The following is a 24897-nucleotide window of genomic DNA, read 5'->3' as shown; positions in this document are numbered from 1 at the left end:
GTCCTGCAACGTAATTCATATTCATGAGCCACGCTTTTGACGTACTTCTTCGTAAATTCACTGGCGGGAGGAAGGCACTGCTTGCTAGCTAAAGTGTAATTTGTTTACTATTTTCCGGACAGTTATGTCTCGAATACTCAACTGTATTGTAGCTTTTTGTCCAGACATGGGAATAGGAAAAAATGGAAATCTGCCATGGCATCCAATAAGACTAAGGTGAGCTCGTATTTGTTGCTAAATCTCCGGCTAATACTCTTGATATATTGATTCAATAATGTTAGTGGTGTTTGTAGTTTTCTAGTGCACTATGTCGCGAGTTCTGTATTTTGCAACCGCTATAAGTTACAACGCTTGCAGTTGTGAAAATCGAATGATTTATTCACTGAATACAATTAATCGTCTTACTAAACATGAAGAAAGATTAGTAAAAGGAAGAATATTGTCTGAAGTTACCCAGAACTCGGCGAACATTTTATGATTGCACAGATCTTTAGTTAAAAGCTTGACCTTTATCTTAGAGTCCATTGGTAAATAACAGCATTCAGCACATTTGCCCCATGAGAGCAAAGCTCACACACACTACAACCTGACATATTTCTAAACCTTTTTTATTGTATTCCAACCATTCTCCTTGTTTCTTATCTTTCATATATTTTTAGTAATGAATTCAAGCACTTTCAGAAGATGACCATGACCCCTTCAGTTGAGGGTAATGCTACGCTTGCATTGTCTTATTTTTGTCATTTTTCTTAATGTTTGTTTCAGAATTTACTAAAATCTAAAACCAAATAATAAATGTTGTGTGTCATTTGACAGGTAAAAAGAATGTGGTCCTTATGGGCAGAAAGACTTGGTTCTCTATTCCTGCAGGAAACAGACCCCTAAAGAACAGGATCAACATTGTTCTCAGCAGAGAGCTCAAGTAATCCTCTTTTAATGTTTCTCGTTTTGTATTTAAATCACTATCCCGCATAAAAGTAAAGTGCCTGTTTCTATCGTTGACTACACAGGACAGCCCCAGAGGGAGCTCACTACCTTGCTTCAGACTTCGGTTCAGCTCTCCGTCTGTTAGACAGCAGTGAGCTCGAAAAACAAGTGGACCAGGTTTGGATAATTGGCGGAAGCGCTCTGTACAAGGTTGGTAAAATTCTCAAAACCTGTCATATCTATCAGAGAAGTGTTACAAAAGTATAAACATATGCTATCTGTAGATATAGATAGATGGATAGTATGGCAGTTCCATTTGTTTGTATGCACATTCACCATTTGTTTCTTTCTCAATACATTAAAATTGTTTTTTTGAAACCTAGTTTGTGAAATATAAACCCATCTTACTAATGATTTCTGAAATAAATTGTATTGTTTTTATAATGCGTTTTATTAGTTCCTAATTTGAGGATAATAAGGGCTGTTTCATATGCCCATATGGTATGTGCATGCAACAATATAAATGTTGTATCTCAGTTATAGTGCAGTGTAGTCAGATCTTTGTATAATCAGTTGTTATGGAAACTGCCTCAAGGCAAATTGTACAAAAGACTCCCTTCCTTCATACTCCTTCCTCCTCGTTCTTTTAATACGGTGTGCACTGTAATCACTTTGTCAATGTTGTGCTGTGTTCTTCAGGAGGTGATGGAAAGTTCTGGTCCCAGGCGTCTTTTTGTAACACGGGTCCTCAAGCAGTTTGACTGCGACACATTTATACCTGACATCAACATGGACAAGTACAAGCTCTTGCCTCAGTGAGTGCTCATACAGTTGCTTGTATGCTTACATGAAGGTCTATCTGAAGAGAGTTTAGCGTTGCAGTTCTTGAAGCTACTCCGCTACATTAAAGTGTAAAATTTGTAATGTTACAAGTGATTTCTCTATCAAATAAATGCTATGGTTTTCAATTTTCTATTAATCAAAGAAACCTAAAACACTGGAAAATATTATGCAGCACAGCTATTTATAACATTGATGCTAATAAATGTTTATTGTGCATCAAATCAAAAGTGCATATTAGAATGATTTCTGAAGGAACATGCGATACTGAAGACTGGAGTAATGGCTTCAATGACCCAAACTTTTAAATAGTATTGCAGTCATTTAAATCTTTTGAGAACCTGACGGAATAAAATAATTGCCTATTGCTTGCAAATAAATGTTTCATAACATGAATTGTAGGAATGATATTAATTCTTCAGTTTAGTATTAAACTTCAAAAAGGTCATTTGCCAAGGCTAAAACTCCTTACTGTTTCGAAACTCACTTTCTTTTTTAGGTGCAGCATTTTTTGTACACATGTTTAAGGAGATTTGTATGGCTGTGTCCTTGAATAAAGTGGGATTAATGGATTTACTGGCACTGGAACAGACATATGCTGTGTGTATTGTGTGTCCAGAGAGGATAGTGAAGAGAGTTACGTTAATGAGGAGCAAAAGCTCTCTTGTTATGTAAAAATGGCATCTAGCATCAAAGGTGGGCTGCAACAAATGTCACATCTCTCGGGCACACAATAAGCATTTAAAGAGAAGTTAAACGCACACAGAATGTTGACACAGGTTCATCACTGCCACTTCATCTGACAAAGAGCCAAATGGATCTTTTGTTATTCATATTCTCAAATTTCTTTTGATTGGTTTCAACAGTTCATTGGCACAATGAACAAGAATCCAGTGAAAAGTTTATGAAAGTACAAGCATGCCATTGTGTATGTGTCTGTATTATGTTTCGTACTGCAGGTGATTTTCTTGTGTTCTTGGTTAAAATGCATGCTTGTAAAATCAGTCCATAGAAATGTGTGGGTAATGTCTTATTGTTGCTTCTGTTCCCATCTCTGATCAGATTCCCAGGTGTTCCCATGGGCTTGCAGGAGGAGAATGGTGTTCAGTATGTATTTGAAGTATATGAGAGCACCGACCACTAAGAAGATCCTTTAAGCCCGACGCTACGGTTGGAGAAGTGGCCTGGTGCGATTGCTCTGACATGTCGCTTGGCTAAGTTTTTATGGGCCTGTTTGTGAATAGGGTTTTTTAATAGCCTCATTTCCAGTCCACTTTCCTTGTTAATAAAAATGAAATGTGATTCCAGGACAGTTAAAATGTTACTTAATGATTTTATTCAAAAATTTTATGTGTGGCCTTTGCAGCTTTTTATACAGAGGGGGAAGTAGACGGAAAATCACGACAAGAACTCTCCCATGAGCCCGAATCAACATGTTGCTAGGTCCCTGCTTATTTGCAGCTTTTTCTCAATTATTTTATTTTGAATATGTAAAAAGTAATTTTCACAGACATAATCTTATTTTATTAGTATCAGGGTTTTTTTGTTTCTGGATTATCACTTCAAGCATTCAGAAAACAACATGCCTATTTTTGATAATAAAAAAAAATTCCACATCTGCTATCCAGTTAATTATTCTTCATCTTGCCAACTGCAAAAGACAACCTGCTCATCTCCATATCCAATAGCAACTGAAGTGTCTGCTCTTAAGCCAGCCTGAAGATCCGACTGCTCTCATGAATATGCATGTTGTGTTTGGTCTTCAGACTGGCTGATTGACAAAGGTTGTCGTATAGTTTGGAGAAGGGTCACGAAACTAGCACTTTCTCTCTCACCCACACAAACTCCTTCACGACCCCTATTTTAAAAAGCCAAATGCCGCAATCAGGCAAAACCTTTTTAAGCTGATTGGTTTCGGGTATGTCAGCCTAATGTACTATGAATGTTTACGACCAGGCTGAAATAAACCTGACTGGAATTCCAATTACCTAGCACATGCACCTTAAGTAGCACTTGGATTTATTTTCAGGGTACAAACAGTACCTAGAGACTTGTTCAGATGTGTTTGCATTTGAATTCTTTTATCTTAGATTGCAAGGTAAATGGGACCAGTGGTCTTCTGTTTTTTTTTTTTTCCCAAGTTAGCAACTTTTGTCCATTATAATTCCATTAGGAGCATTATTATTGTCCTGTTCTTTAGTGCCATCGTTCGGGGCTTATATATAGTGACCGCATCACTCCAATGGATCAATATACCCCCTGCACGTCCCTCAGGAGCTGAACTGCTGCCTCAAAGGCGAGACAGTTGTGTCTGTAATGATGTAACTGCACCATAGGAGTCACAATCATGTGAGCGTGTTGACATCAGAGTCAGAAACAAATGAGAATCTGCGCACAACCTCAGTATACGAGTTCAATAACCTTCTTTCGCAATGTGAGAATAATAGAGCTATCGCTTACTGACGCTGGATGTGTAGGGACTGGCGTCAGCTTGCTCTATTAAGCTTGACTGTCCTCCTGATACACGGGGTCTGTGTTGAGGTTGGTAGCTTGTTTCCAGACATGAGAGCACAGGCACTTGTTCTCTCCGTCTCTCTCCTCTATCTGTGCCACTCTTTCATTCACCCTCAGTGAGTGCACATCTGCACACGTTTATCTCCCACTTCAAGCTTTAGTCTCACCGCTGGATTACTTGTCTGTTGCAAAGGTGACATGCCACAGGAACAAGCTATTGGAAAACAAGAGCTGCAGCTGGTTTAAAAGAGGTAAGGATCTCATCTCCTTAAAAAGCGGGAATGCTTTTTTAAAGTAAGAAACTTTAAATTTTTATGCATTTTACCTTTTTGTGTTAAAATGAGTTGCATAATTTTTTTTCGTTTTTTGTGAAGCTACCGGTCTTGGATTTTTAAGTAAATATGTGCAAGACTTGATGTGAAGATGATGTGAGTGAGTTTGTGAGTTTTGACCTTGGCTCCATTTATTCTGTAAAAAGAGTATAAATAGATCACATCAAACAGCATTTTTTAAAGATTATTTTTTCAATGTAATATATATATATATATATATATATATATATATATATATATATATATAAACATGCACACATATATATAATGTATATGCAATATGAATTTACGTTTAAAACATTTCTTTGTTTAATATAAAATAATATATCAAATGTTTATAATTTAAATATATATTATTTACTAAAATTATGCATTGAATTATTAACTTTAAATACTTAGTCCATGCATATAATAATTTTTCAAATGAATTGAAAAGGACACGCTAAGTAATGGAACTTCTGTTAGCTGCTTTCGCTGTTTAGCATATAAATGTATCGTATGGACATGAAAATGTATCTTTGTATCAGCTGAGTAGGCTTATAATTTATTCTCCTGATCCTGGCAAACCTCGAAAGCACAGTGAGGAAGCTTTCATTACCCTCATTAATCAAGACATACAAAAAACTATTCTTATTCAGTTATCAGTTGATGTCACAGAGAGTGGGTTTTCATTTTCCCTGCAGGTGTTTTGAGAGGGACAAAATCAGCCCACCATTTGCGAGGAGAATTAAGTATTGCATGATCTGGCATGAATCACAGATGCATACAGGTGCGTGAAGTGGTCTGTTTGGTGCTCCACTTCAGCGCTGCCGCTGCAACAATCACCACCCTCGTCTGTTTTGGGCCTCATTTGCTCTATGCTTTTTAGCACGAGGCAGTGACAGAGAGAGAGAGAGAGGCCTGTCATTAAAAATTCTCTCTGTTCCCAAGGGCGATTGAAGACTAGGGGTATGGCACACAAAGCTGTGCTTTTAAATGCCAGCCCAGGGAGCTCTAGGAATTAGCAGCTTGAACCGAAATGTCCTGCAGGCATCAGGCAGTGTGCTTGTACAAGGCCAATCAGGACTTTAGCATGCGTGCACAACTTGATTTGAAAAGCAAAAACTGTCAGAACAAAGTGCTTTATTAGCATACAAAACACAGCACGTGGAGAAAGAAAGACCAGGATAGGTAGGCATAAAGCGAATGTCAAAGTTAGGTATGTATAGGTATTATAATCCACACTTTTTATAATGTATAACCAACGTGCTGACGCAGTCTCTCATTTAGTCATTGTCAAAGGCTGCCTACACTTCCAAGAAAAGCTGCAGTTAAAGCGTCAGCTCATTTTAGTTTTTATTGGAGGACACAAAAAGATTCATCCTCTTACTCATCTTACCTCAACTCCAGTGAATTCACATTTATCAGCCTGACTGAGGCAGTCTCGCGCTCGCTCTTTGTTAAGTAAAGAGTGCACTGCGACTGCGCTCTGAGTTGAGAGAACAAGGCCACATGCACAATAGACTGCATAAAGGAATGCCATCGTTCAATGAGGCAAATACAGACTGCCTCAAGCTATTCAACTTCAACCTACTGAAAAACTATTGCTCTTATAAGCCTTATAAGACTGTGCATGTCTGGTGCAGGCCAACATGTTAAATATAGCACTTCTACTGCACCCACTAATTTGAAAGTACAGTAGAAGTTATGTTTGTGACAGCATCATGCGTGTGTCTCTCTTTTTTCTTTTAAAAAGCAAGCGTCAAGGTTACAGCAATGTGCCTGAAATGGTACCAATGGAGATTTTTTAAATTATTATAAAACCGAACTGGTTTTAGTTGTTTGACCACCTGGTGGTCAAAACCTAAAACCAGCCAACCAGACTAGCTGTTTAGTAGGGTTACTGTAAACCACATTTTTGATCTCCTTCTTAAAAAAAGGTAGGGTGGTTGAAGTTTGAATTTTATCTCCAAGGTACTGTCGACTTATCTTAACCCAAAATATTGCTTTACATAACTTGCCTAATTGCAGAAATGCTCAGCAAAAATAAAAGAATATAAAACAGGAGTAATTAGATAACTAATTCAGTTTTCTTACGCCTTCTTGTGAAGTGCCACCTACATAGTCATCATAACAAACATCTTTATATTAGTATCTACCCGGTGAATGGCGAGAGACCCTAGATTAGAGCAGGAAGCCTGTCTAGCGCATTATTCTGAAGCAAAGAGAGAGAGAACATTTCAATGTCAAAGAGTTATCAGGTTTGCTTTGATGCGAATGAATAAGATAAAAGGCAGACACTCAAGTAAAAACCTTGAGAAACTGTGGTTCTAATTCAGTGTGCTCTCCTCCTTTTGCCTGACAGAAGTCAAAGAAATCAGCTTCTATGATCTACTGAGCCGACGTGACATTAGCCTCTCAGCGGTCTCACCACTTAATCATGGAAGACTCGACAGAGGTGCGGACGGATGGAAACTCTTTACTTAAAGCAGTGTATCTGTGCCGCCTGAGGCTGACGCGTTTGCTGCTGGAAGGAGGGGCTTACATTAATGAGAGTAATGAGAGAGGAGAAACTCCGCTGATGGTGGCCTGCAAAAGCCACCATGCCGATGCTCAGAGTGTGCCAAAACCCAAGATCATCAGGTGGGTCTACTGTAAGTTAACTACACCAGCTGACTGTGCCATCAAACATGGATATTAGTTTATAATTAAATACATTAAAAATGCTATTCGTGCATCAGTACAGTGAATCTTGTATGATGAGCATGTTTTAGTTTCTGAAACGAAATTCATTTTGATGTTTTGGAGGAAGCATTAAGTGAAAAAAAATCAGAGTGAAGATGTGTGTCCTATAATAAAGCAATTAAGAAAAAAGTTATAAAAAAAAGAAAAGCTGTTTGGCATAAACTTATTTTTATTTCTTATTTTAGAATTTGTCTCTAGTGTACATCTAAAATGTCTTTTATAACCATTTGTTAATGGTATACCTTGTTTAATTTATTCAGAGATCCTGATGGCATTAAATAAAAAAAAAAAAGAAAAGAAAATTTAATTGCTTCATTACAGATCTGCATAAATATAAAATGTCAAAAATAATCAAAATGTCAAGGCAAATAATTCTCTTAAACTACAAATATTTTTTGTGTTTTTGCCATTAAACATATATAACTGGTAAGATATATATATATATATATATATATATATATATATATATGCATATTATGTGCATTTTTTAATAAATGCTGTTCGTTTGAACTTTTTATTCATCAAAAAATCCTCAAAAAAAAAAAACGCTCACCAGTCTCACTGAAGACTTTAGTACTGGCTTGCTAATTTTAAAAGATGTTAAATTAGAAAATGGTTCTAATAACATTTTTAATCAAACATACATATGAACACCAAACTTTAGAAATATGGTGTAACATTATTTTTTGCATGTATACATTCAAGTGATGAAAAAAATATTGTAATTTTGTCTTGAATTGTTTAATGCTATCAGCTGAATCTTTTCTTAAAAAGGTTTTTAAATAACTTGAAACATGTATACCAAAAGTATGTCTTGGCACACCACATTTTCCCTTCTATTCACAATAATGTTTTTCTATTTTTCTTTATCATGGATACCATGGTCTGTCTATTCCTTTAAGAGCTCACTCTGACGAATCAATCTTCTCAACAGGTATCTTCTTGAAAATGGTGCAGACCCCAACATTCAGGACAAGTCTGGTAAGACCGCCCTAATGCATGCCTGCATTGAGCGTGCAGGTGATGAGGTGCTGTCGCTTCTGCTCTCCAGTGGAGCTGACCCTAGTTTGGAGGACCACACTGGTTCCTCTGCTCTGGTCTATGCAGTTAACGCTGGAGACAAGGATGCACTGAGAGTACTACTGGAAGCCTGCAAAGCCAAGGGCAAAGAGGTTATTATCATCACAACAGATAAACTACCATCCGGAAGACAAATGACCAAGCAGTATCTGAACGTACCACCTCCTCCAAATCTTGAGGACCGTTTGCACTGTGCCCCTGCTTCATGTATGTGCCCTTCTGAAATTAAACTCTGTACCCCTTTTATCCCACCACTCCCCAATAGCCGTTCTGAGACCCTGGGATCCACACCAGCACTGCCTATTTCCAAGCCAGGATCACCGACTCAAGATTCAAGCCCTCTGCAAGCAGCTAGCGTGGCAAAGCTGTTACATCTACAGAGGCTTCACTCTGAGCCCTGGCTGAAGATCCCTCCATCTCTGCTCCTGCAGCAAAGCAAGTCCTCATCCTTAACCGAGGAGCTTCTAGATATCACTCCCGAAGAGGAGCTCTCTTTTGGGTACAATGGTTGCAGACCCCCACTAAGAGCAACAGTAGCTCGGCACCAAAGCATTGACGCCAAGGCCTTCGAGACAACATCCGATGCTGAAAGAGAACTAACAAAAGAACAGAAATGGCTTAGTAGAAAAATGTCCTATGATGGTGAGCTGCTACCGCACTCTTCCTCGCATCAGAACCTCAAACAAGCATCCATCTCAGATGCTGCTCCTGTGGACCGAGATACAGACTGTCTTCCCAACCTGGCCGTTTCAAGCCTACGCAATGTGTTTCGCCGGCGCAACATCGGAATGGACCACTACAGTTCTGACTCTCAGTTGCCTCAGTTTGGGAGCCAACCCTCTGAAGATCTCGGGAAGACTGGAGGCGGATACGCGGGGACGGAGAAACGCAAGCTTGTTACCAGCCGTTCCTCCACTCTCTCTGGATCCAGAGAGTCTCTGGAGAGTCTCGTTCAGAGGAGGAGCCCGGCCATGCTGGAGCGGAGGGGATCCGGAGCCCTGCTCTTAGACCATATCTCACAGACCCGGCCTGGTTACCTGCCACCTCTCAATCCGCATGCACCCATTCCAGATATTAAAGTCAATAACAGTGTTGGTCTCAACAGTGGAAGCAAGCCTGTGGCAGGAACTCCACCCATTGTTTCTGGATCGAGGCATTTTGTGCCCTGTGCCCCGAGCCATCCTAGAGATCACAAGAACAAAAAGAGTCTGCTAAGACGACACTCCATGCAAACCGAGCAGATCAAGCAGCTGGTCAATTTTGAGGAGATCTTCGGTCAGTAAACACCACAAAGGAGGCTTAAGGTAAATATAGAGATTTAATGTCATATGTCAATCTACATCAAGTCTGAACAGAATAAATGTTAGATTGAAATGATTTCTAATAAACATCTCAACCACCTCCCTTTATGCACTTTCCAGACTGGACAATGGGAATATGTTTGTTTTGTTCATAAACTTTACTGCACTTTACTTCTGTTGTTTGTGCTCATTCGTGTACTGAATCAGAAGATTGACACTTGGTTGCTGTTTAAGGCATTCCTTTCTCTTTAAACCTGATTCATGTCTGCAGCGTCTTAGTATTTACAAAACAAGAAATTATTGTGACCTTGTATTTAGCCATTGATTGTAAAATAAATAAATATAAAACATTGCTTTTACTTTCTTGCATATAAGTGTTGTAGAATATGCACTTGCACTGCATGCAATTACACGTTGAGAAGATATTTTCTGCAAAAATAAAAAAAAAAATTCACTTTTCTTGTGAAAAAAGATCTGTCTGTCTGTCTATTTACCTGAAACAAAACTTATTTTTAGCACATCTATTGTCACTTGTGCAGAGTACAATGGTTTGGAAAAGATCATGTGACACTGAAGTCTGGAATAATGATGGCTGAAAGTTCAGTTTTGCCATTACTGGAATAAATATTTTTTACAAGTTTTTAAATAGTATTACTGTTTCAGCAGTATTTCGATCAACCGTCTGAGCATTCGTCTTACAAAACAGCAAAAATCTTAAAAAAACAACAAAAAAAAACAAAAAAAACATTTCTATGAGAGTTGTATTTGTGCCTCTTTGTACATTAGTGAAACCAATGAAATGCATGCATCCCAGTACATGTAGTTATGGATGATTCCAAAGTGTGTTTTTTTAATAGTCTGATCAGTGTGATGTTTTGTGTTAAATTACATATATTGTACTTTATTGCAGTTTTACATCTCAAAGACAACATCAGTAAAGTGTATTTGCTTTTTAGGTGTAGCCAGGTAATCCTTTAAACTGCTTGATCTGAGATTCTAACAGATCATAGTAGATCCTGGTTTTGCTGAAGTTTTGCCTGTAGAGCAACAGATCCTCCACTGTAAAAACATCGCGATTGCCCGTCCAAACAGTCAAGCTGTACCTGAGAGATAGAGAAGGTGAGATGTTAAACAGAATCTTATTTACAAAGTTGACATTAAGGAAGAACACAATCAACTTTACCACACAATAAAAAAATGGTGCTTTAAATTTGCCATTTCAATATGAAAATGTTAAATATTCCAAATCCCAAATAACACTCTCAAAAAAGAATTCCTTCTATTAATGCTTTTTTAATGGTAAGACCGTACTTCCCATTCACTTGCACAATCACCTTTAAAACAACGTTGAAGAATGCTATTTCCATAAAGGAGGCTTAAGCCTTCCCTTCACATACTCTGATAACTCAGAACTCACCTCCAGTAAAGCAATGAGTTGCTATTCCGGTCACAAACAAGTGTAATGGACAAGACAGAACCAAATTATCCAGCAAAAAATTACTAAGCATTAGCATGAACTTGATTGTGTCCTTGCTTATATAACACAAATCAATCACTGAGGTAATAAGAGGCTCCTTCACACAGATGCGTGGCTTAATAGCCTCTATAATAGTAAATATGGACATACATTTAAATAGACTGATTAATAAAGAATTTCTCACCTGTCTGACTGCTTCAAAAGCCACTGGAACTGTGGGAAGGATACAGGAAGGAGAGCTGCTCGGACTGGAAATGTGACTGGTTGCTTTAGGGATCTGCATAATTCTTCCATCTGATGAACCATCTCCCAGCTATAACCTATTTCCCAAAACAACACAAACGGCAAATCATAATCAAGGTCTGAATAATAATTATGATTAAGACTGTAACGCACCAAAGAAAAGTCAAAACAAAATGCTGGGGGAAAATGTGAAGTACTCTTATTTTCCTACAAGGATAGACAAAATTGATATTAGTAATGATAACAACAGTATGTAGTTGAACTGCTTTTCATTGCAATTTTGATTTGATTTAAATGCTAAATAACCTGTCTGAATATACTGTATATGCATGTTTTTGAAGAAAATTTCCTTTTCTCACAAGAGTCTATTTATTTGATCAAAAATATAGTAGAAACAGTAATTTTATTCAGTATTATTATAATGTTTTAATTTGATAAAACTTCTCACTCATATATGCTGATTTGATGCTCAAGAAACATTACTCGATTTTAATGTTTAATTCAGATATTTTAGTGGAGCATTTTTTTATTCTTTGATGAATAGAAACACTCGCAACAGTAGAAATGCCTTTACAGTCACTTAATGCATCATTTCCTTTACATAAAAAAAAAAAAAAAAAAAAAAAATTCTTACTGACTCCAGAATTACATATAGCTCACTTCTGAAGTACAAAACTTAAGTCAACTTAGTGTAGTAACATTCTTACCGGGATTGTCTGCATCTCCATCCCATCCAGTGGTCCAACCCAAAGAGAGAACATCATTTTCCGATCTTTGCGCTGCTTCCTGTAAAAAACCTTGAGGGTCCAGAGGGGTGGCTATGCCACTAGGGCCAGGGAGAATATCAGCGTTGATCCACACAGGTCCCTGCAGCCGATCTCGGAACTCATCCAGTAGAGTCATGGACGGGGATACAGCTGCAAGACTGTGAATTAAAATGCAAATCAAAGCTGATCTGCCACTCATTCATCGACAGCAAAGACAGTGTGGAAGAAATCAATCTAAACAAGCAATAGCGTCCACTTGAGCAAGAATATAGAGCTGTTCTATTTAAATAAATAAATCAGCCACCTTTTGAAATCCAATTTTATTCCCTTGTCTGATTTCACAACTTCTTTAAGCCAGTCCTGCAGAGTTATATCACTGTCATTGTCAGGTGGGTGAGCCATAATAGGCACTTTTGGGTCTCGCCCCCTGAGAAGTACATCTGCTTCAATCATCTGTGCAGAACCTCAATGAAAAACAGAGAAGAAAGAGAAAACTTTGTCATATTAAAACTTTACTTCCTAAGCTCGATCATGATGTGGTCGTGAGAAAAACGAAAGAGTACTGTATGAACAAAACAAATGCATCTTCATATTTGTACTCACCTTGTAGGGCATCTGCGAGTTTGCTCTTACTGTTTGTTGCATGATACCAGTTAATATCAGCAGCATCTTTTGTTCGTATCGTCCCCTTGTTGAGGAAATATTCCAGTGTATGTTCGCTCATTGGTCCTACGAATATACAACCTACGAATTTACACTGATTCTTTTTCATCCGGACCAATGCAACTATAGTTTGAAATAGATTTGAAAGCTAGCAAGTTAGCTTTCTTACCTTTGGAGTTTGACAGCGACTGTAGTTTAAGGTAGCAAAGGACCAAAGATGCGAGAACTGTTGTGCATACGATAAAACGATACCATTTATGTTTAATTAATCCCATATATTGTTGTAAGTAATATACTTTTTCGAACATAGCATTTACATTACGACAGCTAACTTCCTAAACGGATAGCGTGAAGCATTATGGGATATGTAGTTATTCAGTCCTCAGTATTTTTCTCTTAAACTTCACAAAAACCGCAGTGCCAGTTTGGTTAACAGGAATAATAATTAATTATTAACAGATATTTATAACGATGAAAATATGTTTTAAAACACAAAATTGCAACAAAAAGTATTCTCATTTCCTATGTGCGTTTACATGTTGTATTTTGTAAAGATACTTACTCATGGGCTCAAAAAATTAATTTGCAAGTATAAGCTGTTGGAAAAGGTATATAATGTTTTTCCAAATATTTGACTACAACATTTTCAATATCTGTTTAACATTATATAACTGTTGAGAAGCTGTAAAGATAAAATGAAATGTTGATTGGTGATGCATCGTTTTCGTTAGTACTGTCAATCAGCTCGATTTATTGGCTTTTGATGCAAAGATGAGGGAGGATTTAATTTTGTAATCCATTTAGCTGTGTATTATGCATATTAGATCCTATCATCTGGTTATAATGTTTGGGTATTTTAAATCCTGTCATTCGAGGTTATTCAGGGATATCTGATGTTCTAGTTCATCCTAGGTAACAAAATATATGAAAATAATGCGAGCATTTGTCGTTTGAAATAATACAGCATGAAACATAATTCCTTTCTAGTTCTTTCAATCATCTTTATTGTCAGTTTCTTTCATTTCAGTGGAGGGTTGATTTGGATTGGAGGACTGCTCATCACGAGCTGCAGGACTGTCAGGAACAGTGGGATGCTGTGATCCACAGCCGTCTGCAGAGCATCTACAGTCTCTTCCTCTGCTCCATTCACTCTCCTCAGAAGACTCTGTTTTTGTTTTACTGTCTTTGTGTGAGAGGCCCAGTTCCTCTAGTTGCATCTGGAGACGCTTCTCCAGATCTTCAGTGTTTCGCGCCAACATGTAACTCACCTTTCTCTGATGTGCCAAAGCCTCCTCTTTGTCATTTAACTGGAGTTGGAAGATGAACAAAACGTATAGTAAAAGTATAAAGAGAAGTATATAAACATTTTGAAATTGGCTAGGATTAAATGTATACTGACCAGATCAAGCAGCACATGCAGTGTTTCATTTGAATCAGCTGATAACTTTCCTTCGCTCGTTGTGGGGAGAATTTTTTTTAGCCTTTCACCTACACTGAGAGACCCTTGCTTTCCTTTAAAATAAAATGTAAAAAATTATAGTAAAGTTTCTTATTGGTCAGGGCAATGCTTTTTTTTTATTGAATGACTGATTGATGAGCCCGGTTTAAAGCTAAGGATATTAGATGAAAAAACTTAAACAGGCTGAAACATTAAAATTAATAGAAATAAATAACAACTAATACTTGGACTATAACTAAAATAGAAAATAAAAATCTCATATTAAGATTTATAAATCATATACGTCATATTTGGCCGAGATACAAGTATTAGAAAATCAGAGAATCAGAGGGTGTCCTTAACAATGCATATTCCTAATAAAAATATATTTATGGAACATGATCTTTATTTAATATCCTAACGTTTTTGTGGCATAAAAGAAAAATTTATTATTTTAACCCATACAATGTATTTTTGACTATTGCTACAAATATATTGGGTCACATATATAAATGATACTAAAATAAGGCCCTTACTTGAGCCAAAAAAGCACAGTTTACGATGATAATTTTTGTCAGACTTCATTTCTGATTTTACATTCTTTTTGGAAAGAGTTTTAGTTTTAGCTATACAGGTGAGCAGCACTTTACCTCTATCGTGCCTTTGATAATGTGGCTGGTGTCGGTCGTTCTCAGCCTGCCGGAGCACATTCTCACCGACTCTCCTTAACTGCTGCTCAAAGGCGATGCGGAAAGCATCCATCATGACGTAAGCCTCCTCCTTCCTCTTCTGCTGCTCCTCCAGCTAATGCAGACAAATGCATTGTGTTACAAGACCCTCAAAGACAAATGAGCAAAGCCAGCTCTTTAATGGATTTAATACATGTATTGACTGAATAGGAGGGTTAATTTGCAAGGTAATGGAACAGAAGTATTGACAAATACAAGACGAGCACCTCTTGCTTGAGCTGGAGAACCTGTTTGCGACTTGCAGCAGCACTTCTAGCACAAGAGCACGGCTCGCCCCCATTAGAGTTACACAGACATGCCCCATAGACTGCCAGCTGAGAGATAAGATGACAGAGAGCTGTTTACTCCAGAACAAAGCTGTTTAACACAGACCACAATTCATCAACATTACCTCCAGTGCCGAACCGTCTGTTCTCAGGCTGCACGGAGGCTGGGTCCTCTGGTAGTCCCTTCTTTCCTTGGCACTGAGCATGGACAGGAGCTCCAGACATTTTTGACTCTGAGCTAAGACACAAAGCTCATAGTTATGCACTGGAAACAAACCAGCAATTGGGTCTTGAAATAAATGCAATATGATGTGACTTACAAGCATTCTCTATCCTTATCTCCTGATGCTCTCTCATTTTCTCCTCTAGTGCTTTCTTTAGAGCTTCGTTTTCTGCCAAGACCCTGAAGTGGTATAGACATGAACCAGTGAGATGTGGCCATTTTTAAAGTGACATGAATTTTAAAAAGAGACCATTTAATATAACAGACCCTCAATATATAGCTTGAGCATTACCCATTAACCTTTTAGTAGAAACGAAATGGAAATAGCAGCAAATCTTTACTTCTGTATCACCAGAGAGAAGAATCATTTTCGATCCATGACAACTTTAAAAATGTCTTTTTGCACGAATGTACCTCTCATACTTTAAACTCCACGTGTTTTCCACATTCTTGAACTGCACCTGGTTGAAAGTGATCTCCCATTGAAGAGCATTAACCTCCTACGTAGAAAAAAATAAAAAGACATTAGGTCATATTTGTTAGGGCAATGCTTGAATTAAAAATGAATAAAAGCGGTTTAGTTATTGTTTAAGTAGGACACCTTTTCTAGGGCCTTGTTCCTCTCTTCACTCTTCTGAAGCAATATTTTTGTATGGCAAGTTGCTTTGTCCAAGATTGCCTTAGAAAAAAAACGTTGCACAGGGCTTTACATGACATATTTACAACTAACAATTATATTAATAATCTAATTATTTTGAAATACCTGTCCTTGCAAGATCCTAAGAGCCTCATGTTTTCCCTCCAGGTGGCGATGAGTGACCTCCAGCTCCGTGCGTAACAGCTCCACTTCCTGATATAGAGTGAAGATTTACATACAAGTGAAGCAAGTTCACAGGTGAAGATGCATATCTTTTCTTTACTCCATGCAGTAACTTACAGGGGTGCTAATTTTCAGCAGCTCGTGTTCTTTTGTGTAAAATATTGATGGAAAATATTCTTTTGGAAAATCCCATTAGTTAGTTTACCTCTGTGACCTCCTGTAGTCTTCTCTGCAGCTCATCACTTGTTTCCTCCGAAGAGCTTTCTACAACAGAACGCAGTTAGATGTTAAAAAAGGCACTTTTTTGGGGGATGGCAGCAAATGGTTTTTGCCAACACATCATATCCTGGTAGTAGTGTCGTTCTCAAATGACTATTGTTGAATATTTGCTTAACTAGGCTACAGAATTGCTCAAGGGAGTGCACAAAGTTCCCTCCCTGATAAGAAACAGCAGATGTTGACTTCACCTAATATTGCAAAATTAACAGAGCATGCACATTAAAAACCCCTGGTTGGACATTACCAGGAAGTTATCAACAGTTGTTAAACATGAAAAACGAACTCTATACTGTATAGCTTATTCTGTTCTGTTCAAGAGAGAATCAAAGAGGTCTGAAAAGTTTAAATTACTTCACATACCAGTCCAGTAGACTAACCTGACTGGCTTTTCTCCCACCGTGCAGCTTTTTCAGCTTCCAATTCTTCCCTAAAAACAGCATACATAGCTCTGCATGATGTCCAAGAGAAGGGTCCGTTGCTTCTTTCGCTGCCCCCTTTGATTGGTCGTGACTGAGACAGGAAGCTCAGAAACTTTCCTTTGCTCTTCATTTGCGGGAGATGGTCATGATGTGCTCTGGATCTGGCCCCCATGCCATCACCTAGATCTCCTTCTGTCATGTCATCTTCTGTGGGGCACCGAGGGCATAAACCCTCACCCTGCATCACAATAATCTATTTAAAAATAAAAAAAGACATCTGAATGCATTAAGACAATTAAACAAAAAAGCATATAATTTATGTTAAGTGCTACGTCTAAATAAATAGTCTATGTAAATATCATCAGTCAAAACAGAAGATATGGAAATGTTCAATCGAGCACGCAAAACCAAACTCTACCGTACCTCGAAAGTAATTGTAATGCAAGTTGTAATAAGGCCAGGGAATAGAAAATATAAAGATTACAAACCTTGAGGGGTCGTATTTCGTTAACAAGAGCAAGGACGAAATTCCACTGAGAGACTTTCCACTGACGAAGTGAAACCAGTGAAGGGGCGTGTCTTAACAACAGGTGCTTTAAGTACACACTAAAGCAAGGATCGCGAAACAAATGTTTTTCGACCGTTTCTGTCCCAGGCAACCCCCAAAAAGATCGTAGCAAAAGTAACCTTTATTAAAATCATTTTTAAAAGCAACTAGTATTTTACTTTCCCGTTTTGAGTTTCCACATGAACGACTGTCTAAACCAATAAATAAAACAGAACAAGGACAGAAACTAATTTTAAAATAAGAAAAAAAAAGATTATTTCTTTTAACCATCATATATAAAATTGAATAAAAAAAAAATATATAGTGTATATAAATGTAACCACATTTATTCATCTAAAAGATAGTGTTTATTTTAAAACATACAATAACAAATACCTTTCCACTGATTCCTTGCTATATCTTCAGCCCCTCAGCAACAGTAACAAGTATGGAATCAAGAGATTTTAATAAACAGAGAGATGACAGAATAAATAACAAAACGGGTGTCAAAGTTGCAAACATTGATTTATTGCAGTCACTTGACAGTCAAAACGTTACAACATAAATCATTAATTATGGCTGTAAATGGTCAAACTGTATTTTTTTTTATTATACTTTCACTAATATCTTCTGAAACAAAAGTAGCTGAAACTGTGAATAGAACATTTTCAACACAAATAAAAATGAATATGAACAATTCTCTACAGCAAAATACTGTGTTGAGGAACATAAATACCTACTAATAATTACCATCTTAAAACATGAACAAACAACAGCATAAACCTATTAGTTAAAAGGTACAACAACTGCATCAGGGCAAGTGATATTAAATATGTCCATGGCATGTGATGGCAGTCAATCACTGTCGTATTCCTCAATTAAGAGGTCTTCCTCATCCAAAAGGGCTTCAGTGCTTGTGGGCTGGGGCTGGCTGGCAGGAAGTTCCCCGGGAGGATCCTGGCTGTTTGGCAGTGCGGGTTCAGTTGTGACATTTCCTGCTGTGGATTCTGGGTCAAGTGACTGAGCAGCAGCAGAATCTTCATTTTCACTGTCAGCATCCAAAATGCCAGGGTCTTTGTCATTAAGTGCTTCAAGTCTCAGCCTGAAAATTAAGATACATATTAAACATTTTTCAAATGGTTTAAAATGCAATAACACTGTACAGTTTTGTGCATCTCACCTTCCAGGAACCCTCTTTTGAGAAAGATGGCCAACATTCTGGATAAAGGCTATTTGAGCTGATATGAGAAAGAAAATGTATTATATAGAACAAAAAGACAAAGTTGAATTATGTGTGAGGAGAAATGCACCATTTTGACCAAAGTCTTGAATACTAGCGTAGGAGTCAGGAAAATAAACATTGAAAGATTATGGTATGCAATTTTTTATACATTTAATTGTGTATTTGTTTATTTTGTGAATGCTACGGTCACATATTCACCTTGATTTCTCATTGGGTTGGTGAGCTTTGCAAGGTAAGGCACCATTTCTGTCAGGAGGCTCACAGGAGTAAGGCAAAAATTTAAGAAGAGCGACTGAGCTGTCAGGTAATTCTCTCGATACTATCACAAAAACAGGGTTAAAATAAATTATACATTTAACAATCACTTAAAATGCTAAAAAAACAAAAAAACAAATAGATATATACCGTCTTGTTTATGTGTAGCCAATGCGGTTTATGAAGAGGCCTGAATCCGGCATTGGACTGACTGCTGGCTTGCGCTCGAGAAGTGTTTGAGTGCATAAGGCCTCTAGTGGCCACTGATGAGCCATATTCCAACATAGTCGACCTTGACTGTAAAAAGATGAACACCATTTCAACAAAAAAAAAAAAAAAAAAAAAAAAAAAAAAGTTGTTGCTAAGATACTACATAATGATAGTCCTCAGAAATCAAATGTTACATGTGCAGTTAATAATAACACTATGTGTGTTATTATGGAAGTCCAATAGCATTTGCACTCACACTCCACTCTGCTGTCAGGAAGTCTGCATCAGAGAGGTACTCGCTGGCTCGTGCTATATCCTCCACATCCGAAAAGAAGTCAGGGTAGTTCTGATGCAGGTAGAGGTTGAAGAATTCCCCAGACATATGGGAACGCTCAATGACAAGCTAAGGAAAATGTCATAATCAAAAGATTGTTAAAACATTAAAAGGAGATTACACTTTTATATTGATTTACAACACAAATTAATATTTACTTCAGGATCGACAAGTAGTCTGTCCCTGTGATGATCTGTTAAATGTGGAGGCAGCTTGGGTGACTGAGAGCTTTCGTAGCTTTCACCTAAAAATCACATGCCATGCATTGATATAAATGAGCGAATTTACACGCAGTTCATGATTTACAACACAGTAACTTGAAAAAAAAAAAAAAAAACCAACTATTCGGCAGGAAACTGAGTTGAAAAAGACTAACGTTTGCAATAGAGGATTTTCCCTAAAGCTCTGAAAAGGAAAAGAGAAGCATCTTTCCCTCCAATAGCTAGGCATTCGTCCTGCATGTCGGTTGATTTTGAAGACTTGTTCCTGCCCTTTGCCCTCACGACAGGTTTTGCTGTGGATTTGCCCTTCTTGGAAGCCCAAAGTCTTTTCTCCAGACAATTGTCTAAGAAACAATAATTTCAGTGTTTAGATTACTTATTTTAAAGAAAAACAATTACTTACTATATAAAACAGGTTTGATACCCATTTTCTCACCGGCAAATGAAGAAAACTGCAAGCTGTTGATGGCGCTGCGAATATCTCCTGAACTTCCTGAGCAAAGAAGATCTAGAGCACCTTTATCAGGAACAGAGATCCTGCCAGAACTCTGCAAAAACATTTAAAAATACTGCTGAGTGAAGTATTACGGCTCAAAAGGGTCAAACTAACGGAGTTGAAAAACAAGGCGTTGAAAAATAAACCACAAACTTACCTTTCCTGCTTCAGTGGTTACAATGCGGCTTAGGACCTTCATCATACTGGTGGGGGCCACAGGGTTAAAACTGGAGAAAAAAAAATATTGGAGATGCTTTACTAATGATGACCTTAGGTTTGAATACTTTTAACTAAAGATTTCTGAAAATGTTATTGGTTGTATTTGTACCTAATGCTGTGAATGTCAAGCTCATGCAAAACATCCTTAAAGAGAAGTCTAGAGTTCTTATCCCCACTAAGGCTATCGGACACAATGATGACCAGTGGGCACCGGCCAGTCTTAATAAATTGCCTAAATGAAGAAGCAAAAATAAAGACAATGATATGCAAGAAAACAATGAAAACTAATTATTAACAATACTTCAAAATATAAAACTACTACTCACCTGAGTACATCGTGCAAGCACCCTGGTTGCCTATAGAATTGGTTTGGAAATTCCTAAAATAAAACAGGAAATAATGGGAAGTGTCAATCAGCATGTCAATTTTAGCATAGTATTATTTATGTTTAGTTCCTCGTCATATTTTTCATCAATTATTTTTTTGTAATTTGCCCAATGCTTTCTTTTTTCTACCATTTATTATAAAAACTTAAAACAAGCGATATTTCTGAAGAGCCATTCTGTACAGCACCTCTATAAGAATTATTTTCCTGTCTTCGGTCACTTTCTCTCCACTCATTTGTAGACGGTTGTATTTGTTGGCTCTTAGCAGGAACTCTTGGAACAACCCTGTTTGTGAGCTACCATGGAAACTGTTAAACCTTGAATCTGTTAGAATGAAAAGGTCAGAGGAATATGCTTACAAAAACATTTCATAATATACAGAGAGACGTTATTGCCTCATCCATGTATGATTCTGATATGTCAATAATAATAATTGACTAGATGTTACATATGGTGTCATTACATGAACATCAGTCACGATTAGTAACAAAAAAATTGATTCGTGACCTGGATCAAAGCTTTGTTTGAACAAATCCTCCGTTTTGTACTGAGAGGTGGCGGAGGGATTTGACCACTCTTGGATCTGAAAACCTAAATCCTTGGCCAGAACTTGAACAGTCGCCGTCTTCCCACATCCTGAGGGGCCAGTGAGCAACAGAATGGCGCCACCCTGTGGAGCCAAAACCACAAATACAACAGAGTATGAACAATTTAGCAAATGGTTCGATAAACATACATCACATGCCATGCTTTTCAGACCTTTTTTGATTTGTCCAAATGGACTCTCAACCAGCCTTCAACTTCTTCAACCTTCTTTTTGTGGACTGCCAATTCGGCCTGTCAGAAAGAATTTATTTTAAAGCAACAATGCTTTTAGATTGGGATAAAAGCAATATGAAAATGTTAAGTAGCAGACAAACGTCTGAAATGAATATCTCTCAAAACACATTAAAACACTTTTCAAAATAGCCACAAGCTAGCTTTACTTGAATCACACACCTAAAACCGTTAAAAGGGATAGTTCACCCAAAAATGAAAATTATGTCATCATTTACTCAGTAGTTCCAAATCTGTATGAATTTCTTTGCTCTGCCAAAGACAGAGGAAGATATTTTGAAGAAAGTTTGTAACCAGGTTTTAGGTCACATTGACTTCCATATTACACACTTTCTTTAAAATTTCTTCCACTGTCTTTGGCAGAACAAAGATACAGGACTACTTGAGGGTGAGTAAATGATTTTTGGGTGAACTATGAACTGCAGAATGTGAATTTTCCAAGAATTACACCCCTGAGCCTCACACAATTTCTGTACCTGAGATTGGGGAGTATACATATCCACCCAAGGCTCATCCTGGTCTGGTTTATATGCTTCACTTGACTCACTGATCTGGTTGCTGGACACATTGGGATCTACTTTCCTCTTCCTGGACTTTTTCTCTGCTTGGTTCCCAGTAGACAGCCACCGGGTACTTTTGCTTTCCCCTGAGAGTGGCCCCTTTTTCAGGGATCTGTTGACTCCTCCCAAAAGTTCACCAAATGATGGTTCCACCCAGCTGTTTATCTTAATGGGAAATACAACACATTTAACGTACCAATATCAGTAGATTCAGAGCATCCACATTCATTCTCAGTGTGCAGGGGAAAGTTTTTGGATACAAAAGAGAAAGAATGATAAAAAGATGTTACATACTTTTCCCGAGGATTGTTTTCCTCCCAGAGACAGCTTTGACATCATCAAGTCAGATGTCCCATTCAGTTACTCCATGCAAAACTGTGCTGGGATAAAAAAAACAAAGCAATTACATAATTTCTACTTCAAAGAAGGGATTCACCTCTGCCACCTCACGAGAGAATGACAATAGTAAATGTTAGTATACGTTAATTAACAAGAGATGCAAACAGAAAATGATTTTCAGCTGCGTGTTACCAGAGCAAACTTTACCATGAAACATGTTTTAGAATAACTCTTATATCAGCAATCCTCACATTTCATAGAAAAGGTTATCCGGCATTTTGGCCAAGTTTATTAAAGAGAGTTTAGCAAATCCGCTCCTGACCGTTAGCTCGACATAACTAATGCTAGCAGTCCTAGTTATCAGGCCAAATCAACAAAAACCGTAGCTAGTAAACAGTTTCGGCAATAGAGTATAAACTTACCCTAGTCATTTCTACAGGTGATCTTTGTAGAAATACAATGGCGACTATTTGCGGTTGCAAGTAACAAGCAACATTGCGCTAACTATCCCTTTAAAGCTGTGGCGAACCGCCCCTCTGCCTGGCGCATGCTGATGGCGTCATAAACAACACGCCACAATTTTGAACACGTTTTTATGTTGATCTATGCTGTGACAAGCACATAAAACGTTATGAACAACGGGTTATCTACATACATGTTTTTGTATGCTTATTGATACTGAGTATACAGCTGAGATTTGCGTAAAACGCGCTGCGTTATTAATTGCTTTATTTTCACGTGTGATACGTTGAAATGAGAATCATGAAGAGACCAAACATTCTTCTTACAGGTAGTCTACATTTTATTAGCTTGCTATTACTAATAAATATATTTTAATGTATGAAGTAGGTATATCGATGATGACAATAGTAGTAATAATTAAAAAAAATCATGATTGCTAAACAATTATATGCTTCTTCATGAACTGGCAGGAACCCCTGGTGTAGGAAAAACCACTCTAGGCAAAGAGTTGGCTCAGAGAACAGGACTAGCCTATGTGAACATTGGAGATTTGGCACAGGAGGGTAAGTTGTTCTTCGAAATAAAAGTTGTTTCTTTTTAAGAATTGGTTTTAAAATATATATTTTTTATCTTTAGGTCAATTGTTCGAAGGATTTGATGAAGAATACCAGTGCCCTATATTGGATGAGGACAGGGTATGCATTAATTGTCCCTCTGATGTAGTCACGGAATGTCTACAGTGTAATCTTGAACAAAATTAATTTTGTGGTGTTTTATTAGATTGGGCAGATTATTCAGCACATTATTGAAACCACACTGATCTCCAGTCAAAAGCATAACCAACAGGGTGGATATAATAAAACAAATTATTTAATTTCATCATTTTAGGTTGTGGATGAGCTGGAGGACAAAATGGGAGATGGAGGCGTAATTATTGATTACCATGGCTGTGATTTCTTTCCCGAACGCTGGTTTGACATTGTTTTTGTCCTCCGCACAGACAACACAAATCTCTACAATCGACTTGAGAACAGGTTTGTGTTCATAACACTTAGCAGCAATGTTCAAATCATTACAAATGTAATCTTTCAGTTTGGAGCATGTAATTAAGGGCATAATGTCAAGTTCATCAGTTATTTACATAATGTGTGGCCGTACGCTTCCTGTTTTAGTGATTTAATTGTATATTTTTCATATTCAGAGGATACACAGGAAAGAAGCTTCAGGACAATGTGCAGTGTGAGATTTTCCAGACTATCTATGAGGAAGCCATGGAGGCCTACAAGGAGGAGATAGTCCACCAGCTTCCCAGTAACACTCCCGAGGACCTGGAGAGGAATCTGGAGCAAATCGTTCAGTGGACTGAACAATGGATGAAAGACAACAATTGACATGGGACATTATATGCATTTTCCAGTTCATGTCAAAGTAGACAGACATCACATTTCATAGTCATTGTTTTCCCAGACAGAGTGGTGTTATTTTCACTATCATTGAGCTGAGGACTTAAAGTGTGTGTTCTGTTAAAAAGTAACTGGTTTGAAATAAGTTAAACCTGCTTCCAAAATGAATGGAAGAAATAAATATTTTTATACAGTATTTAAAAGAGCCTCTTTCTGTTGCTTCTTTTCTAGTTCTATTTTTATTTTATTAAATTATCAAAAGAATAATGTACTGTTTGTACTTAAAAGTGGATCAAAAGTACACAATTAGTTTACACTTAATA

At 37.5% G+C, this 24897-nt stretch overlaps 6 protein-coding genes across 9 annotated transcripts; 3 read left to right on the top strand and 3 right to left on the bottom strand.

Annotated features, from left to right (window-relative positions):
• Positions 1–8: 8 nt before the first annotated feature.
• dhfr (dihydrofolate reductase) lies at positions 9–3388 on the top strand. The gene is made up of 6 exons (XM_043240290.1): positions 9–216; positions 660–709; positions 817–922; positions 1011–1137; positions 1627–1742; positions 2830–3388. The coding sequence occupies exons 1-6, from the start codon at positions 125–127 to the stop codon at positions 2909–2911; spliced, it is 573 nt and encodes a 190-aa protein (XP_043096225.1). The 5' UTR covers positions 9–124; the 3' UTR covers positions 2912–3388.
• An 806-nt stretch (positions 3389–4194) lies between these two features.
• Positions 4195–9707, top strand: ankrd34bb (ankyrin repeat domain 34Bb). Its single transcript, XM_043238175.1, has 3 exons — positions 4195–4532; positions 6958–7235; positions 8272–9707. The coding sequence occupies exons 2-3, from the start codon at positions 7033–7035 to the stop codon at positions 9698–9700; spliced, it is 1632 nt and encodes a 543-aa protein (XP_043094110.1). The 5' UTR covers positions 4195–4532; positions 6958–7032; the 3' UTR covers positions 9701–9707.
• Positions 9708–9716: 9 nt separating this feature from the next.
• On the bottom strand, positions 9717–13229 carry fam151b (family with sequence similarity 151 member B). The gene is made up of 6 exons (XM_043238176.1): positions 13038–13229; positions 12809–12934; positions 12510–12669; positions 12146–12363; positions 11380–11515; positions 9717–10821 (listed from the first exon to the last, which is right to left on the bottom strand). Exons 1-6 carry the CDS (start codon positions 13174–13176, stop codon positions 10671–10673), a joined length of 930 nt encoding a protein of 309 aa, XP_043094111.1. The 5' UTR covers positions 13177–13229; the 3' UTR covers positions 9717–10670.
• A 615-nt stretch (positions 13230–13844) lies between these two features.
• ccdc125 (coiled-coil domain containing 125) lies at positions 13845–17615 on the bottom strand. Of its 2 annotated transcripts, none has more exons than XM_043238530.1 (12): positions 17551–17615; positions 17021–17315; positions 16570–16628; positions 16308–16394; positions 16146–16223; positions 15959–16044; positions 15642–15724; positions 15447–15559; positions 15262–15369; positions 14957–15110; positions 14268–14380; positions 13845–14175 (listed from the first exon to the last, which is right to left on the bottom strand). In XM_043238530.1, the coding sequence occupies exons 2-12, from the start codon at positions 17304–17306 to the stop codon at positions 13861–13863; spliced, it is 1482 nt and encodes a 493-aa protein (XP_043094465.1). In that variant the 5' UTR covers positions 17307–17315; positions 17551–17615; the 3' UTR covers positions 13845–13860. The 2 variants fall into 2 exon arrangements, with proteins under 2 accessions (XP_043094465.1, XP_043094466.1); XM_043238531.1 differs by having other exon boundaries at positions 17021–17300; positions 17551–17605.
• Positions 17616–18115: 500 nt separating this feature from the next.
• Positions 18116–23265, bottom strand: rad17 (RAD17 checkpoint clamp loader component). 3 transcript variants are annotated; one of them, XM_043239505.1, is made up of 17 exons: positions 23132–23265; positions 22665–22750; positions 22287–22535; positions 21733–21810; positions 21481–21643; positions 21161–21297; positions 20914–20966; positions 20697–20819; positions 20526–20595; positions 20276–20420; positions 20028–20216; positions 19810–19895; positions 19574–19720; positions 19258–19404; positions 19051–19171; positions 18790–18847; positions 18116–18711 (listed from the first exon to the last, which is right to left on the bottom strand). In XM_043239505.1, exons 2-17 carry the CDS (start codon positions 22707–22709, stop codon positions 18465–18467), a joined length of 2058 nt encoding a protein of 685 aa, XP_043095440.1. In that variant the 5' UTR covers positions 22710–22750; positions 23132–23265; the 3' UTR covers positions 18116–18464. The 3 variants fall into 3 exon arrangements, with proteins under 3 accessions (XP_043095440.1, XP_043095441.1, XP_043095442.1); XM_043239506.1 differs by having other exon boundaries at positions 22665–22745; positions 23132–23250; XM_043239507.1 differs by having other exon boundaries at positions 20309–20420; positions 23132–23229.
• Positions 23258–24770, top strand: ak6 (adenylate kinase 6). The gene is made up of 5 exons (XM_043239513.1): positions 23258–23499; positions 23642–23734; positions 23808–23866; positions 24060–24205; positions 24373–24770. Exons 1-5 carry the CDS (start codon positions 23463–23465, stop codon positions 24560–24562), a joined length of 525 nt encoding a protein of 174 aa, XP_043095448.1. The 5' UTR covers positions 23258–23462; the 3' UTR covers positions 24563–24770.
• The last annotated feature ends 127 nt before the right edge of the window (positions 24771–24897 follow it).

This window comes from Puntigrus tetrazona, chromosome 5, assembly GCF_018831695.1.
Source record: "Puntigrus tetrazona isolate hp1 chromosome 5, ASM1883169v1, whole genome shotgun sequence".
Lineage (NCBI taxonomy): Eukaryota > Metazoa > Chordata > Actinopteri > Cypriniformes > Cyprinidae > Puntigrus > Puntigrus tetrazona.
Note: the sequence above shows the minus strand (reverse complement) of the source record. Positions and strands in the feature narration are given on the sequence as shown.